The sequence below is a fragment of the Mustelus asterias genome, chromosome 16 (genome assembly GCF_964213995.1).
Source record: "Mustelus asterias chromosome 16, sMusAst1.hap1.1, whole genome shotgun sequence".
In the NCBI taxonomy this organism is placed as follows: domain Eukaryota; kingdom Metazoa; phylum Chordata; class Chondrichthyes; order Carcharhiniformes; family Triakidae; genus Mustelus; species Mustelus asterias.
Window position 1 is genome coordinate 70,212,348 of NC_135816.1, and position 16,363 is coordinate 70,228,710.

At 44.0% G+C, this 16,363-nt stretch overlaps 1 protein-coding gene across 1 annotated transcript in view; it reads right to left on the reverse strand.

Moving 5' to 3' along the window:
• LOC144505239 (dedicator of cytokinesis protein 2-like) overlaps positions 1-16,363 on the reverse strand; it is a 618,318-nt gene that overhangs the window by 352,171 nt on the left and 249,784 nt on the right. Inside the window, exon 27 of the mRNA XM_078231263.1 lies at positions 1,888-1,983. Coding sequence (XP_078087389.1) covers positions 1,888-1,983 — 96 coding nt within the window. The remainder of the gene's footprint in view (positions 1-1,887; positions 1,984-16,363) is intronic.

The window sequence follows — 16,363 nt, forward strand, 5'->3', positions numbered from 1 at the left end:
CAGAATCATCCCTCCAACTTTTACACCAAGTTCTGTGTTGTTCAATCATCACGGGGAACGCTGGACACCATATGAACTATGGTGACTTTTACCATCCAGAGTGACAGCCTAAAGCCTTAAGGCTCTTCAAATGCACTGGTTTGGGATTCAGGTACAAAGATGGGCAGAGTGTGTATTGTGCAGATATGTATCACGCACAGAGTGGCCTATCCAGCAGTCCTAAACGGGACAAGTAGAGGCCATTCAAGCAAAAAGAAACAAAATGAGCAAGCAGCTGCGTTGATTTTTTGTTTTAATCCAGAGAAGGCCAGAGTTCTCCACCCCACCTCCAGGCCCAAGAGAAAGACCCCGGCCTGCCGCCTATCGCATTTAAGCTCCTGCTGGGATAAACTCTCCCTTAGACCCACTGCATCAACCGACTCCGCATCTTGGAGCCAGACAATCTCCCTCCCTACGCTTCAATGTTACACAATATAGTAACTTCTACAAACCAACATTTTTTTCCCCCCTTTATTGTTTAATAGCCCTTGAACTTGTGGCTTGTGAGGCCATTTCAGTGGACATTTAAAAGAGAACCACACTGCGGTGGATCTGGAGTCAGGTGTAGGCCAGACCAGGTAAGGACATTAGTAAACCAGATGACTTTTTAACAACAGTCAATGATGGTTTCATGGCCGCCATTATGAAGACTGGCTTTCAGTTCTAGATTTATCAATTGAATTCAAATTCCACCAGCTGCCCCATGGTGAGATTCAAACCCACATATCCAAAGGCTTCACTTGGGTCTCTAGATAGCTGGTCCAGTGACATACGCCACCACCTCACAACACTTACCCAGTCTAGTTCCTCCCCAGTGCATTAACTGGAGGATGTGTACCAATCAGCACCAGATAGTGCAATACATCAGGCTTGCTGAGCCTGCTCAGTCCTGCTGTGCTCTCACCTCAAGCCTGAGCCTGGAGTGTAGGCCTCAGGTTAACATGGAAGCTGAGGAGGCCACCATGTTGCTGTGCAGAGGACAGTCTCTGTTAAACACAGATCCTTCACCTTAACAACTAGATCATAGCCAGACTCCAGACCTGTGCTGACCCCATGAGCCACAACTGATTACCATCAGGTCATGTTTGTGTGCAGAAATACATGGATATAAATAATTATGCTGCCTTCAAGGCCCGAAAAGAACACGAATAGTACATGAAAGCTGAAATACTGGTGAGTCACACACAGCCCGGCAGCAAATTCCTGCATCACCTTGTCAAGTACTGTGATTTTTCGTGAGGAACAATTTCTTGTTTATACAAACCCTCAGTTGTCTCTTTGGAAACCAGATAAACCAGAGCAGTTGTAGCACCCGCCCCCAGACTGAGGCTTAAGATAGAGAAAATACGAAGAAATATTTTTGTTTGCTGTTTCTATGGAAACGGGTCCCATCTGCAACCAGAATGTTACAATTTTGTTTATTTAGTAGCTTGTTGAGAGGCTGACCCTGGGATCATGTGTTTTTGTTTCAGTGTTCCAGGGCTTAAAAGAAGAGAAATACTGGGCTAAAATTCCATGTCTGCATACACTCACTAAATAATCAACCCAACAGAGCTTCAATATTGATACTGGACCATCGGAACATGCTCATTACTCTCATCATCAAATGACACTGATAGATATGTGGACTCCCCATACACCAGGGCACAATACAAAGGAAAGAGAAATTTGTAGTTCATGGGACCCCCAGTTGAGGACCCCACACCCATGTACATCACTGACAACTTTGAAGCCCTTTGAACAGATGACTATTTGAGTTAACGAGCGAAGGAGAGTTCACCATGCATTTACGTAAATTAAACAGAGATCCCGGAAGAAAGTTTGTTTCCCCTCTTCACGGCTACTTACAACCAGGCTGTGCTCTCTTCCCATATTAATAACCGTCTGGTTCACAATTCGGAACAACTTCGTTATGATCTCCTGAAGATGGTTGTGAGTTAAACCCTAGGGAGGAGAAAAGTACAGTGTTGAAACAGCCATTTTGAGTCAGGTTGAGGCAGTACATTTATCAGGAAACAAAGTCTTCAATTTCTGGATAAAGCTCGAGAAGCAGGTGCGTTTACAAGTAATGGCAGCAAAAGTTAACAACTGTAATACTCCTCCTTTCTATCTGGCCCGGCATCTCCACAGAACATTTAGCATCACCTTTTAGATCCATTTTCTTACTCCTCTTCCTTGAGTTGGAAGGAGCCATAACCCCCTGCACCTGGCTTTGTCTCAGAGGTAGGATTCTCACACTGGAGACAGGAAAGGTTGAATTTTCACAACCAGGGTGAGTAGCTCAAGTCAGGAAACTTTCCAACTTAAGAGACCCGCCTCGATTTAAAGGCCCCATTAGACCCAATTTTCACTCTGGGTAGGTGGGTGTGGGGGAGGGAGAATCAGGTCAGGCCTGCCAACCCTGGAAGCAGATTATAGACAGCCACAGGAGCAGGTAGGTATCTAGGTGGGCTGGTTGCAAGTCTGCCTCTTTCCTCTCAGACTTAACCACGGTTGTTTTGGGAGCTATTTAGCTCTCTAGCCCTCACCCCTCACACTCCATACCCACTCTGCATTAACCTACCAACTCATGTCTCCATGCCCCTTCCATGCCACCTCATACCCCCAGGCCATCTCCATAGCCACACATTCAGTATCCACTATGGGCAGACATCAGGAGACATGTGAAGGTGAAAAATGAAATTAACTTCTAATAATCAAATTGAGCTTTCAGTCATACATATTTCATGCCAAAAACTCTCATTTATAGAACAGCATATTTATTAAACTTGTGCAAATATTTTCAATCCCTTAACTTTTCAATCTATTGCAAAAACTTTTATTCAGTAACCACATAAAATAATATTTTAAAAATAAACTTATTTAAACTGGCAATTGAAATATGAGCTCCCTTATTTTCTGAGATCAGCATTTCTGGAATTCTTGAAACTCAGCCAAGCATTCATAACAATTTCAGCTGTAATAACATCCCCTGAAAAATGTCAATAATCAATGTTATTTCAACTATAGGAACTAGATGAAAATAGTTGTTTCTAACATATAACAGATGACTGGTAAATCAAATCAGTCCAGTGGTCATTTAAAAAAAAAATAACTCCAACTGATAACTTCAGCCTGTTTTCTTTTTTGCTTTAAAGGCCTGGGGATTTAAGGAACTTCAGATCACAACACTTAAATAGACCTGATCTGCCCTTCAAGAGCATTGACATGTACTGCATAGATTTGTGACTCTCACAGTGCAGGTTAAGGCTCTTGGAACAGGTAAAATGTTTGAACTCAGCACTAATTTTAAATGGCTCCACTGAGTTTGGGTTTTCTGCCTGTGTGATGCAGGTCAACCTCATTCCCTGACCAGCAAAAATTGGATCCTTTTGGAAACGGGGTCCCACTCATCATTTTAAAAGGTCTCCAGAATTGGCCTGATTCCATGAAAAATCAGCCCACTGTCAAGTGGGTTCATGCCTCCACTATAAAATCTGCAGCTGTAGATCAAAACAGGCTGTGCAGTACTGAGAGAACAATGTACTGTCCGGTGAGACTTTAAACCTGTCTGACCTCCCCGGTGAAATTAAAGGATTCCACAGCACTATCTGAAGGAGACCAAATGAGTTGTCCTTTGTCTCCTGGCCAATATTTATCCTTTAATTTAAATCACTAAAATTGATTGTCTGATCCTTTACCTCACTATTGTTTATGGGAGTTTGGTGTGCACAAATGGCTGCCATTTTCTCAATTACAACAGTGAATGCACTTGAGACGTACTTCACTGGCTGCAAAACATTTTGGAATGCCCTGTTGCGAAAGGTGAAATATAAAAGCAAATTCTCAGAATTGCACCAGTCTTTATACAGGAAATTTTTAGCCTTCTTATTGAAATTCCCTTGGTTATTGGTGTTTGGTCTGGTATATGAAAGGTTAATGTGAGACTGAGTACAGTACTGCCCAACACAGTGATGGAAGAAGGCACATGACCTGGAGCCAGGGTCAGTTAAGAGGGGGTCAGGGTTGGGTAAAGACTTAGACTGGAGTCAGCTCCATACCTGTATCGTAATTATGTACATCGTCGTGAGTCAAGATTGCAAAGCCTACTTCAAGGTGTAGGAAGCAGAATTCTTAAATTGGCACGTATTAAACTGTGAATAAAGTCAATCTACTTAACTCTGGCATTAGGTTTCCTTGCCTTAACAGAATTCTAGGCCCTTAATATTAACTAGGAGGTGGAGTTGGAATTGGGGAATGGGCAGAGGTGGGGTGACTATATTGCGTTGGGAAACCCAAAAGTTATCAAACAAAGGCCAAAGTTTTCTGGCTCTTCCCACTGGTGGGATCTTCCGGATCTGCTGATGGCGATTCCACACGCCCACGGTGCATTCCCCAGCAGTGAAGGATGTGGGGCAATGCAAAATCCCACAGACATTGGCAGGACTGGAAGATCCAGTCGCTGGCCAATGTCGAGGGACTACTTCCTCCAACAGAATATACGTCGCGGGAAGGTGCAGGAAACCCCACCCAAAGTCTCAATTTCTCAGGCGTAGCAAACCAGATTGAAAGATGACAGGGTGATAGGGCCTGCAACACCAAGCCACAACCAGGGAGTGGAGAGGAAACCCAGCTCGCCAGGACAAAAAATAAAGTGCAGCTTATAAATCTGAGGATGGCAGTCTAATTATAATATTTAAATGATCAATCTGTCTCTTGGAAGCACGTTGGCCACCACCCCCAGCCCCACTTCCTGTGTTAATAGAGGCAGGTGAGGGTGGGGGTTGTGGTTGGGGTTGGGTTTGAGATCCTTAAGAATATTTTTATATTTCCCCTTGCCCCCCAACCCAAGCCCACTGGATTTTGGGACTTAAAATTCCCAGAATTTCATAAAACAGTTCAGAGATTGGGAAGTGATGGACTAGTGGTATTATCGCGAGCCTATTAATCCAGAAACTCAGCGAATGTTCTGGGGGCCCGGGTTCGAAACCCGCAATGGCAGATGGTGGAATTTAAATTCAATTAAAAAAAGTCTGGAATTAAGAATCTACTGATGACCATGAAACCATTGTCAATTGTTGGAGAAAACCCATCTGGTTCACTAATGTCCTTGAGGGAAGGAAAACTGCCCTCTTTACCTGGTCTGACTACATGTGACTCCATACCCACAGCAATGTGGTAGACTCTCATCTGCCCTCTGAAATGATCTAGCAAGGCATTCAGTCCAAGGGCAATTAGGGATGGGCAATAAATGCTGGCCAGCCAGTCAGACCCATGTCCCACGAATGAATTTTAAAAAAATTCAACAACCATTGCAAAAAAAAGGGGGAAAAGTCTGCTGTCACTCTGAGCTGGAATAGTCGCTTCCATTCTACAATTGACAGGCGGTTGGGGTGGGGATTGACTTCTCTTTGCCATCCCAGTTTTCACCTGGAGACTGGGCAAAGGCGATTTCCCCTCCCTGTCCCCAACCCCAGCCCGACCACAGTTTGAACATAGAACATAGAACATAGAACAGTACAGCACAGAACAGGCCCTTCGGCCCACGATGTTGTGCCGAGCTTTATCTGAAACCAAGATCAAGCTATCCCACTCCCTATCATCCTGTTGTGCTCCATGTGCCTATCCAATAACCGCTTAAATGTTTCTAAAGTGTCTGACTCCACTATCACTGCAGGCAGTCCATTCCACACCCCAACCACTCTCTGCGTAAAGAACCTACCTCTGATATCCGTCCTGTATCTCCCACCACGAACCCTATAGTTATGCCCCCTTGTAATAGCTCCATCCACCCGAGGAAATAGTCTTTGAACGTTCACTCTATCTATCCCCTTCATCATTTTATACACCTCTATTAAGTCTCCCCTCAGCCTCCTCCGCTCCAGAGAGAACAGCCCTAGCTCCCTCAACCTTTCCTCATATGACCTACCCTCCAAACCAGGCAGCATCCTGGTAAATCTCCTCTGCACTCTTTCCAGCGCTTCCACATCCTTCTTATAGTGAGGTGACCAGAACTGCACACAATATTCCAAATGTGGTCTCACCAAGGTCCTGTACAGTTGCAGCATAACCCCACGGCTCTTAAACTCCAACCCCCTGTTAATAAAAGCTAACACACTATAGGCCTTCTTCACAGCTCTATCCACTTGACTGGCAACCTTTAGAGATCTGTGGATATGGACCCCAAGATCTCTCTGTTCCTCCACAGTCTTCAGAACCCTACCTTTGACCCTGTAATCCACATTTAAATTAGTCCTACCAAAATGAATCACCTCACATTTATCAGGGTTAAACTCCATTTGCCATTTTTCAGCCCAGCTTTGCATCCTATCTATGTCTCTTTGCAGCCTACAACAGCCCTCCACCTCATCCACTACTCCACCAATCTTGGTGTCATCAGCAAATTTACTGATCCACCCTTCAGCCCCCTCCTCTAAGTCATTAATAAAAATCACAAAGAGCAGAGGACCAAGCCCTGATCCCTGCGGCACACCGCTAGCAACCTGCCTCCAATCCGAAAATTTTCCATCGACCACCACCCTCTGTCTTCGGTCAGACAGCCACTTACCTATCCAATCGGCCAACTTTCCCTCTGTCCCACACCTCCTCACTTTCATCATAAGCCAACCATGGGGGACCTTATCAAACGCCTTACTAAAATCCATGTATATGACATCAACTGCCCTACCTTCATCAACACACTTAGTTACCTCCTCAAAAAATTCTATCAAATTTGTGAGGCACGACTTGCCCTTCACGAATCCGTGCTGACTATCTCGGATTAATCCGCACCTTTCTAAATGGTCGTAAATCCCATCCCTAAGGACCCTTTCCATCAATTTACCAACCACCGAAGTAAGACTAACCGGTCTATAATTACCAGGGTCATTTCTATTCCCTTTCTTAAACAGAGGAACAACATTCGCCATTCTCCAGTCCTCTGGCACCATCCCCGTGGACAGCGAGGACCCAAAGATCAACGCCAAAGGCTCTGCAATCTCATCCCTTGCCTCCCACAGAATCCTAGGATACATTTCATCAGACTTATCGACCTTCAGTTTATTCAAAACTGCCAAGACATCCTCCCTCCGAACATCTATTTCCTCCAGCCTATTAGCCTGTAACACCTTCTCTTCCTCAAAAACATGGCCCTTCTCCTTGGTGAACACTGAAGAAAAGTATTCATTCATCACCTCGCCTATCTCTACTGACTCCATACACAAGTTCCCACTACTGTCCTTGACCGGCCCTAACCTCACCCTGGTCATTCTTTTATTCCTCACATAAGAGTAAAAAGCCTTGGGGTTTTCCTTGATCCGACCCGCCAAGGACTTCTCATGTCCCCTCCTAGCTCTCCTAAGCCCCTTTTTCAGCTCATTCCTTGAAAGGCCACTGACAATTAATCATCCCGTGAAGGATAGCTACCTTGCTGAGATAAAGAGGAAGAGGCTGCTCCTTGCAGGCCTGTACCCCAGCAGGAGTCAGTGTACATTGTCAGCAAAGGAATAAATTGAAAACTGACCCCATTTCGCTGAGGTAGACTTCCAAGATGTTCTGTGACTCCTGCTGGAAGCTGTGTGGTTTTGGGAGTGAGGGAGGAATGTGCAATCAAACCCAACACTCAAACCACCCCCCACGCCACTGTCTAAACAATGCTCACTGAGGCTGTGACAGCAAGGCAGCACCTACACAAGTGTATTCCAGCTGGAACCAAGTTTTCCAGTGGGACAAGTGGGGAGAACGTGCCAAAGAGGAAATTCAAACAAATAACTGGTTCCTTTTGCTGTGCTACTTCTTTCAATCAGCTGACTGCAGGATATAAATTTAACATTATACAGAGAACAGGAGCTAATTAAGAGCACACATCTATAGCTGTCTGCATTCAATGTTGGTAATTATAAAAATAATGGAACATTAATCAGATTGCAATGTATCCTCTGTGTACCAAGGGTTTATCCCTGCTAGGTTGGCATTAAAGTAGTTCATGCTTCACCCACCCTACTTCACTTCCTAAACACTAATGCTTTGAAACAGGTGGCCTGTGTGAATCTGTACTCAGAGGTTGATTCTGTCTGTCACTTTTAGACCCGCAGTAGGCTGTGAATAGACCTGAGGCAGAGCTGCACAATCCTCCCCTGACGAGGCTCACTGGACTGACACAGGGACCGCGACGGGTTATTTTAACCTCACGCGACATGTGGGGGAAAGGGTGGGTTTCAGATCCACTTCCCACTTTATACTCCATCGTTCCTCCACTCTTATGTCATGAAAGAAGAACGACACTAAACCCACCCACTTCTCACCTAATGAGTTAAGTAAAAATGATCCTCCGTGAGACTGTTTTTATTTATTGCCAATGGATTTAACTCCTGGACTCTGCACAACGAGTTCCAGGACAGTGCTTCAGAGAGCAATGACTTGCTGTAGCAAGATACCTCACGGCATCTGCTGTTAGTTCCACTTGCCCTGACATGGTCTGGTTTTTAACTGTGTGCATGGCAAGTTGTTGAAATGAGTGAGCTTATCCGGTGAAGTGAGGGACAGCAAACATCTGGGACCTGAGTGAGCTGGACGAGCAACTGTATCTCTCCCTCAGCAATTAGGGTCGTGAAATTAGCAGTGCATGAACTGACAAAAGTGGGTAAATTCGAGTGGATGAATATAAAGCTAGGGCAGGTACAGAAAGAGCAAGAAAGAGTTGGAAAGAAAGAGAAGATTAAGAAAGAGATGGAGAGAAGAAAGAGACAGAAAGGAAAAGTGAAAAGAACTTCACAATTTTACATTTTTAAATTGCCAATAATTAATACTTGAAGGAGTGAGACAATTTGTAATTTTTAATCCTTAGTGCAAGAAAGGTTGATTGGCAGTGACTTATCAAGCCATTACAAAGATACTTAGACATGAAAGGACAAGACTTAACTTCCTGTGGTGAGTTTAGCTCGCATCAACTGTGCATATTCAGCAACTTCACAGTTTCATATATTGATTATGTGGCTTATCTTGAGTAGCTGCAGTCTGACTCAAGTAGTTACCTCAAACTGACTTATTTATACTATGTACACGTTATATATGATGAGCTATTTGGTAGGGACATCTCTCGAGTACAAACTGTTCTCCATCTCCCTCACAGAATCTGTAGGCCATGATTACTGATGTCACCGTTGCATCATGATCTACCTCACTAACTTTTTAACCATAACTATGCTACTAACCCATTACACGGCAATGACATCATTTGCACAGTGAAGCAGATAGCAAGGTGCCACTTTCATGAGGCAAATGTCAGAGAGGCACATCTCAGATGGCTTCTATTGGGATATTTGCTGCTTTGCATGAAGTGCCTGTAGCATTTTGGCATAAATAAAAGAGAACAACCTCAGCCTCACTGTGACAATGAAGCGATACAGTTCCAAGTTGGGATAGTGAGGGGCTTGGAAAGGAACATACTGATGGTGTTGTTCACATGCATTTGCTGCCCTTATCTTTCTAGGTGAGGGAGGTCATTGATTTGGAAGGTGCTGCTGAAGAACTTCACTTGGTGAGTTGCTGCAGTGCACCTTAGAGACGCTACACACTGCTGCCACTGTGCGTCGGTGGTGGAGGAAGTGAAGGTTTAAGGCTGTTTTGCCCTATATAATATTGAGCTTCTTGAGTGTTGGAGCTGCGTTCATACAGGTAAGTGGAAAGTATTTAATCAGACTTCTGACTTGAGCCTTCTAACTTCTAACAGCCAAGAGGAGAGTTACTCACTGCAGAATGGGCAGACTCAGACCCACTCTTATAGCCATCGTATTTATATCGCTGGTCCAGTTCAGTTTCTGGTCAATGGTAATAGTCAGGCAGTTAATAATGGGGGACTCAGCGATGGTAATACCTGGCTGTCAAGGGGAAATGATTAGATTCTCTTTTGTTTGAGCTGGTCATTGCCTGGCACTTGTTATGTTGAGAGCAAGTTCTGGCCCAGAAGTGAAATTCTGCCCAGACATATTCGGAATCATCGGTGCCAGTTTTTAAATCCCAGGTAAGCCTTCTGAATACTTTCTCTTTCTGAAACAGTGCAGTTGTCAACTTTGCCTCTAACAATGTCAGTTTAGCTGATTGAGAAAAGATATATAATACAACCATAAGCAGTATCTCACCTCAAGGCTTCCTCTGCCAAGAATCGTCCAAATACACCATGGACTAACAAGCTCTTGATTTCAATTCCTAAGCAACAACGTTCCATAGAATGTGCAGCTCAGATGGAGGCCATTCAGCCCAACTGCTTCCTGATGGTGTTTGTGCTACACACAAGCCTCTTTCCATCCCTCTTCATTTAACCTTATCATCATAACCAGCTATAGCTTTCTCCTTGATGCTTTTGTCCAGTTTCCCCTTAAAGATATCTATGGCTATTCATCTCATTTGTAGCAACAATCTCTATTAACCAGATTTAAAAAAAAATATTCTCTGGATGTGAGCATTATTGGCACAGCCAGCATTTATTGAGCATCCCTAGTTGCCTTGCAAAAGTGGTGGTGGGCCTTCTGCTCTGACTGCTGGTAGTGGTTTTGATGCAACCACATGTGTTACCAGGCCGCCTCAGGGATCCAACGTGAGGCATTTCTGATCTAAGTAACTCAGTGTGACACCTCACAGTGTGCTAACCAACTATGGCTACCCTCTAGCTATGTTTCATTTACAGGAGCAACTCATACTATTGACAGTCATTATTCATCTGACCAGTTGCACATTGAGGATTGACTCCACAAGGTGTTAATAATGATGGTGTTCCCTACGGCAAGAATTTAAAGGCATTTTTTTTCACATTCTGCAGTATGTGTGCTCCATCCAGACAGCTAAAATGAGTTTCAACTCATTTATTATCTCTCTGAGAATCCAGTATCCACTCCAAAAGTGCACCTTCCTCACAGAAGTGAAAGGGCAACACAATATCTTTAGACGAGGTAGCACCTGTAAGGATGTGCTCTCGTCACTGTTTGAGCACTGCACTTCAATTCTCATTCTTGACTGTGATCGCACAGTAAAGTTATATTCATAACAATCTGCTGGCACAGTAAGGAAATCCCTGCTGTAATACCGAGACAGGTTGGCCCCAAGCATCTAGGTTTGATTCCTAGCCTGTGCTGAATTACAAGTGCAGAAATTAGGGTGATAAATTGACCCAAATGGGAAATACATTAGAGAGGAATGCTGCTTCTAATTGCTTCCCGGGGTAGGGGTTTGGTTGGGGCAGAATCAGCCTTAACTGTTACAGTCACCATTCCCGATCACGGTCATTCATTGTATGAGTTCATTCGTGAAGTCCGGCCATTTGTACAAAGGAGGATAAGAGATCACAGCATTTGCAGAGCAACTCAAACTCTTCCTTACAATAAGTTTCATGGAAGGGGATAGGTTTGGATATCTCTATCACAGATACAATAGGCTGAATGGCCCATTCCTGCACTGTAGGTTCTACAAGCTTATAGAATCATAGAATCCTACAGTGCAGAAGGTGGCCATTCGGCCCATCGAGTCTGCACCGATCATAAGCCAACTCAGGTCTTATCCCCATGTATTTACCCTAGCTAGTCCCCCGACACTAAGGGGCAATTTAGCATGGCCAATTCACCTAACCTGCACATCTTTGGATTGTGGGAAGAAACCGGAGCACCCGGAGGAAACCCACGCAGATACGGGGAGAATGTGTAAACTCCACAGAGACAGTGACCCAAGCCTGGAATCGAACCCGGATCCCTGGCGCTGTGAGGCAGCAGTGCTAACAATTGTGCCACTGTGCCGCCCATATCATTGCATGTCTTAGAGACATTGCTGATAAAATTCAGTACAGTTAGCAACTTGATTGATTGGGCTGCACATCTGATAGACACTCCTAACAAAGAAGATGTTCCTCCCCTGGTTTCGTCTCAAGGCATCGAATCCCCTTCGAAGGTGCAGACAAGCAACCAAGAAGGGCAGGGATCAAAAGGACCAGAAAGTGATTCAATGGCAGCGGAGAGGTTTGTGCCAGGGTGGAGGATGGAGTCCAGCTACATCTTGAGATGTCTCCATTTTGCAGTCTGACAGTCATGCACCACGTTCTGTCTGTGCCTAAAGGCAAATTGGATTACGCAGTGCAGTTAATAATGAGGGGGCAGCAGATCAACATGACATCGCAACTCTGCAGGAAGTTCATCCAAAAACAGATCAAAAGGATTCTTTATGATTCTCAAAGATAATTCTTTCTTTTGCCATTCATTTTTACGGGACATGAGCATCACTGGTTGGGCCAGCATTAATTACTTGTCCCTAAGTGCCCTCCATTTCAGAAGACATTTGAGGAATCAACCACATTACTGTGGGTCTGGAGTCACATGTAGGCCAGACCAGGTAAGGATGGCAGATTTCCTTCCCTAAAGAATATTAGTGAACCAGATGGGTTTTTATAACAATTGACAATGGTTTCATGGTTACCATTAGAATTTAAATTCCAGATTTTTACTGAAATCAAATTTCACCATCTGCTGTGGTGGGATTTGAACACTGGCCCCACAGATATTGCTTCTTAATCAGAGAAGTGCACTGAGAATTGTGTTATGGGACCATTTAAGGGACCATTTGGGTAACCTCTTGATTTCCAGAATGATCACTCAGTCTGTAGTGGGTGTGCAATCAGGTTTACTTTAGTATTCCTGTGTTTGAATTTTCCCTTTTGAACTGAATGCTCCCTTTTGTTGTTTCTTTAGAGTTGAGTGCAAACTGGCATTGTCTGATATAGGAGCAATTCTTCATCAGTACAAATGAGCTACTGCTCTTCTAAAACTAACTGGATCAGCGAATCTTGAGCTAACAATAGCAGCAGAGTATGGATGTCACACCTAGTGAAGCAAAAGTAAAGTTTATTTATTCGTCACAAGTAGTCTTACATTAACACTGCAATGAAGTTACTGTGAAAATCCCCTAGTCGCCGCACTCCAGCACCTGTTCGGGACACTGAGGGAGAACTTGGCATGGCCAATTCACCTAACCTGCACATCTCTGGGCTGTGGGAGGAAACTGGAGCACCCGGAGGAAACCCATGAGGACACGGAGAGAATGTGCAAACTCTACACAGACAATGACCCAAGACGGGAATCAATCCTGGGTCCCTGGTGCTGTAAGACAACAGGTGCCCCCATGCCGCAAGTATACAGTCATTCAGTATGCCTGGTATCTTATAATGGTAACCGTAATATTTACCTCATTCTGCCATAGCCATGCTTCGCTTCCAGCCGGACATGCACTGATTCATTCCTTCCATTTACCTTTAGGTAATTTCAGTGATTCCACATTCCCTGGAGAAATTCCGCCACCCAGAGCTCAGGTTGCAAAATTAAGCCGCAGTGTTGGCACCTCATTGGGAAACACTTAAAAGGTGAGGAATTGCATTTATATAGCATCTTTCACAGCCTCAGGACATCCCAAAGGGCTTTATAGCCAATGAAAAGCTTTTGAAGTGTTATCACTTGTAATATAGGAAAAGTGAGTCCAAAGGTGTGCGGGTTAGGTTGATTGGCCATGATAAATTGCCCTTTAATGTCAGGGGGATTAGAAGGGTAAATATATGGGGTTATTTGGATAGGACCTGGATGGGATTGTTGTTGATGCAGGCTCAATGGGCTGAATGGCCTCCTTCTGCACTGTAGGGATTCTATGAATTTGTACACAGCAAGATCCCACAGTGGCAATGAGGTGATCAGATAATCTGCTTTCAGGTGATAGTTGAGGGATGAATATTGGCCAGGGCACCAGGGGACGGGGGGGGGAGGGGGGGGATCTACCTCGCCCGTCTATGAAAAGGAGCCAAGGGACCTTTTACATCCTTCAGAGAGGAGAGATGGAGCCTCGTTTTAACGTCTCAGCCAAAAGACAGTTCCACTGACAATGCAGCACTTCTCTAGTACTGCAGTGGAGTGTCAATCTGGACTATGTGCTCAAGCCTCAGGAATGGGAGTTGATTGCACACCCTACTGACTCAGTGGTGAGGGCTCTTACCCGGAGAGGTTAATGTTGTCGCTATTTGCAAGCCTGGTGCTTGGAGCAACCTGCCCAAAAATGGCCTAATCAGCATGTTACTTACTCTACTTAACTTTCCCTTCAATCGATACGGCCTATGTGATGAATCAGTTCGCACTACCATCTACTTCAAACCTCTACCGCTGATGAATTCAACCCATCGCTTGCTCCATATTTATCCCTCGACACAATAAACCAAGAGACTTTCTTCTTCCTAACTGCGGAGCACTGTGATCAATTACAGCAATCCCAGCATTGCTCTTGTTGAACTCAACTAACCAGGGATCGAATTCAGAGAAATATCATACTCTCTTGATGAACTCACTCCACCATTAGGAGCACATAGCCAGTCAGAGCAATAACTCTGTACTCCTTTGGAGTTCATTACAGATTTATTTCACAAATGCAATTCACTTAAATAAATATGAATGGCAGAAGCTGACTCAAATTTGGTGTGCTTTAGGTTTTCACTGCCTTTTGTCACTTCATCCTTATAATATTTCCATGAGGTTTGGTCACAAGAGAGAAGATTAAAGCATGATTCCAGCATCCGCAGTATTTTGCCTTCACATTATTTAGCATGTGATGGACTAAGATATAAAGCTTTGATATTCTTCTCTTTTTATCAGCCTGGAGCAAAAACATGCTTGTATTTTGCAACCTGGCTTTCAGAACCATACTCGACCAATTACTGGAAATAAATCTCCATAGTGCCAAGCTCACGACCCCACTGATTGAAGAATCAAACTAATGTGAAGGGCTAAGACTTCAACTTGTGTATTTTTAAAAATAAAATACATAGAGATATGCTCATTGCTATCTCTCTAAATTTCAAACTGGACATAGACCTAAAATGGCTGAATCTATGCCCATCTGTGACCTCAAGCAAAAGAAGTTACCTGGCAGCATTGGGAAAACGTGCACCTCATTATCCCTGAAAAGCCACTAACAACACTCTGTGGGCTGCACAGACCAAATTTAAAGAGCGTTGTACAAAGGCATCTGCATTTCATAACCCAGACTGGCCAACAGGAGTCTGCTCATCTGCTAAGACAAAGGGCCCCTCAACCTCTCTTTGATTTTATAATGGTTGAAGCATTGAACAATCTCGGGGACTCCGACAAGGGATACACACCCTTTGTCAAAAACAGTGTGGAGAGGTGGGAGTTACGTGACATGGACCTATGGCCTGCGGAACCAATTTATTGTCTTGCTGAACTGCAAGTTTCAGTCTCCCCTTTTTAAACCATCTGACTAGCAGCCTCACAGGCAAGGAGCTCCGGCCCTAGTAAGACATGTGACCTCAACTACACTGCTGGAAATTCTGTACCATATAAGATTCATCCCAGCATGCCTATCCCATTGAGTGGAGTCAACATCACCGGAAAAGTAAATTATCCAGGATCAGTTTTCAACCCACCAACTTCCGTGAAGGAATACCCTATTGGAATTTAATTCTGGAACTCATGTGAAACAATATTTATTTTCTCTGTCGTCTCGGCAACGTAAATCTTTTCCTTCTCTATCCCAGTTCAAGGTGTGAATGCAAAGAAGGCAATGTTGTGACCATCCTTCCTCATTTTGAGTGTGTGAAAATGAATTCATCCTATCTCGAGTTCGCTGTGAGGGTTATGGAGAAAAACTGGATCACTAAAAAAACCAATAGAAACTGTGACCTCAACTTATACCACTTATAAAAGGGGAAGAAAATCAAAAACACCTTCCTGCTTTTGGATGGGTGGTGAGAGAAGAAATTATTGCTGCTTAAATGAATTCCCCTCCCCCCACCCAACCCCTCCACCCATAACACTGGAATATTTAATTTAACAACTGACTCTTTCCCAAAATGAACAGAAGTCAGTACAAATTAAAATAAATTGGGAAGAACAAATGATAATGAATAACGCAGCTTCAACCCCTGACTCAGTCAGGTTTTGATAACACCAGTGAAGGATTATGAGGTCAGTACACATACTGCACCTAAAATAGTTTATATCTAACAGCCCTGTTACATTGCAGTTTTCACATTACAGCGCTACACTGAAGCTGCTGACTTTATTAAATTTTGGCAGCAACACCTCACAGACATGCAATAATAAGCTCATAGAATCTGCAGTATAGAAGTAGGCCATTCAGCCATCATATTCTGCACTAGAGACATTCAAACTCATTCCCCCATCCCTGCCTCCTCCTCAAATCCTTTTACAGCACAAAAAGTTATTCTAGCTTGCCCTTCTTCTTCTAATCTTGATTCTATGGCCGGAATTTTACCGGCATACCCACGCGAGGCTCGTAAGATCCCGCCCGA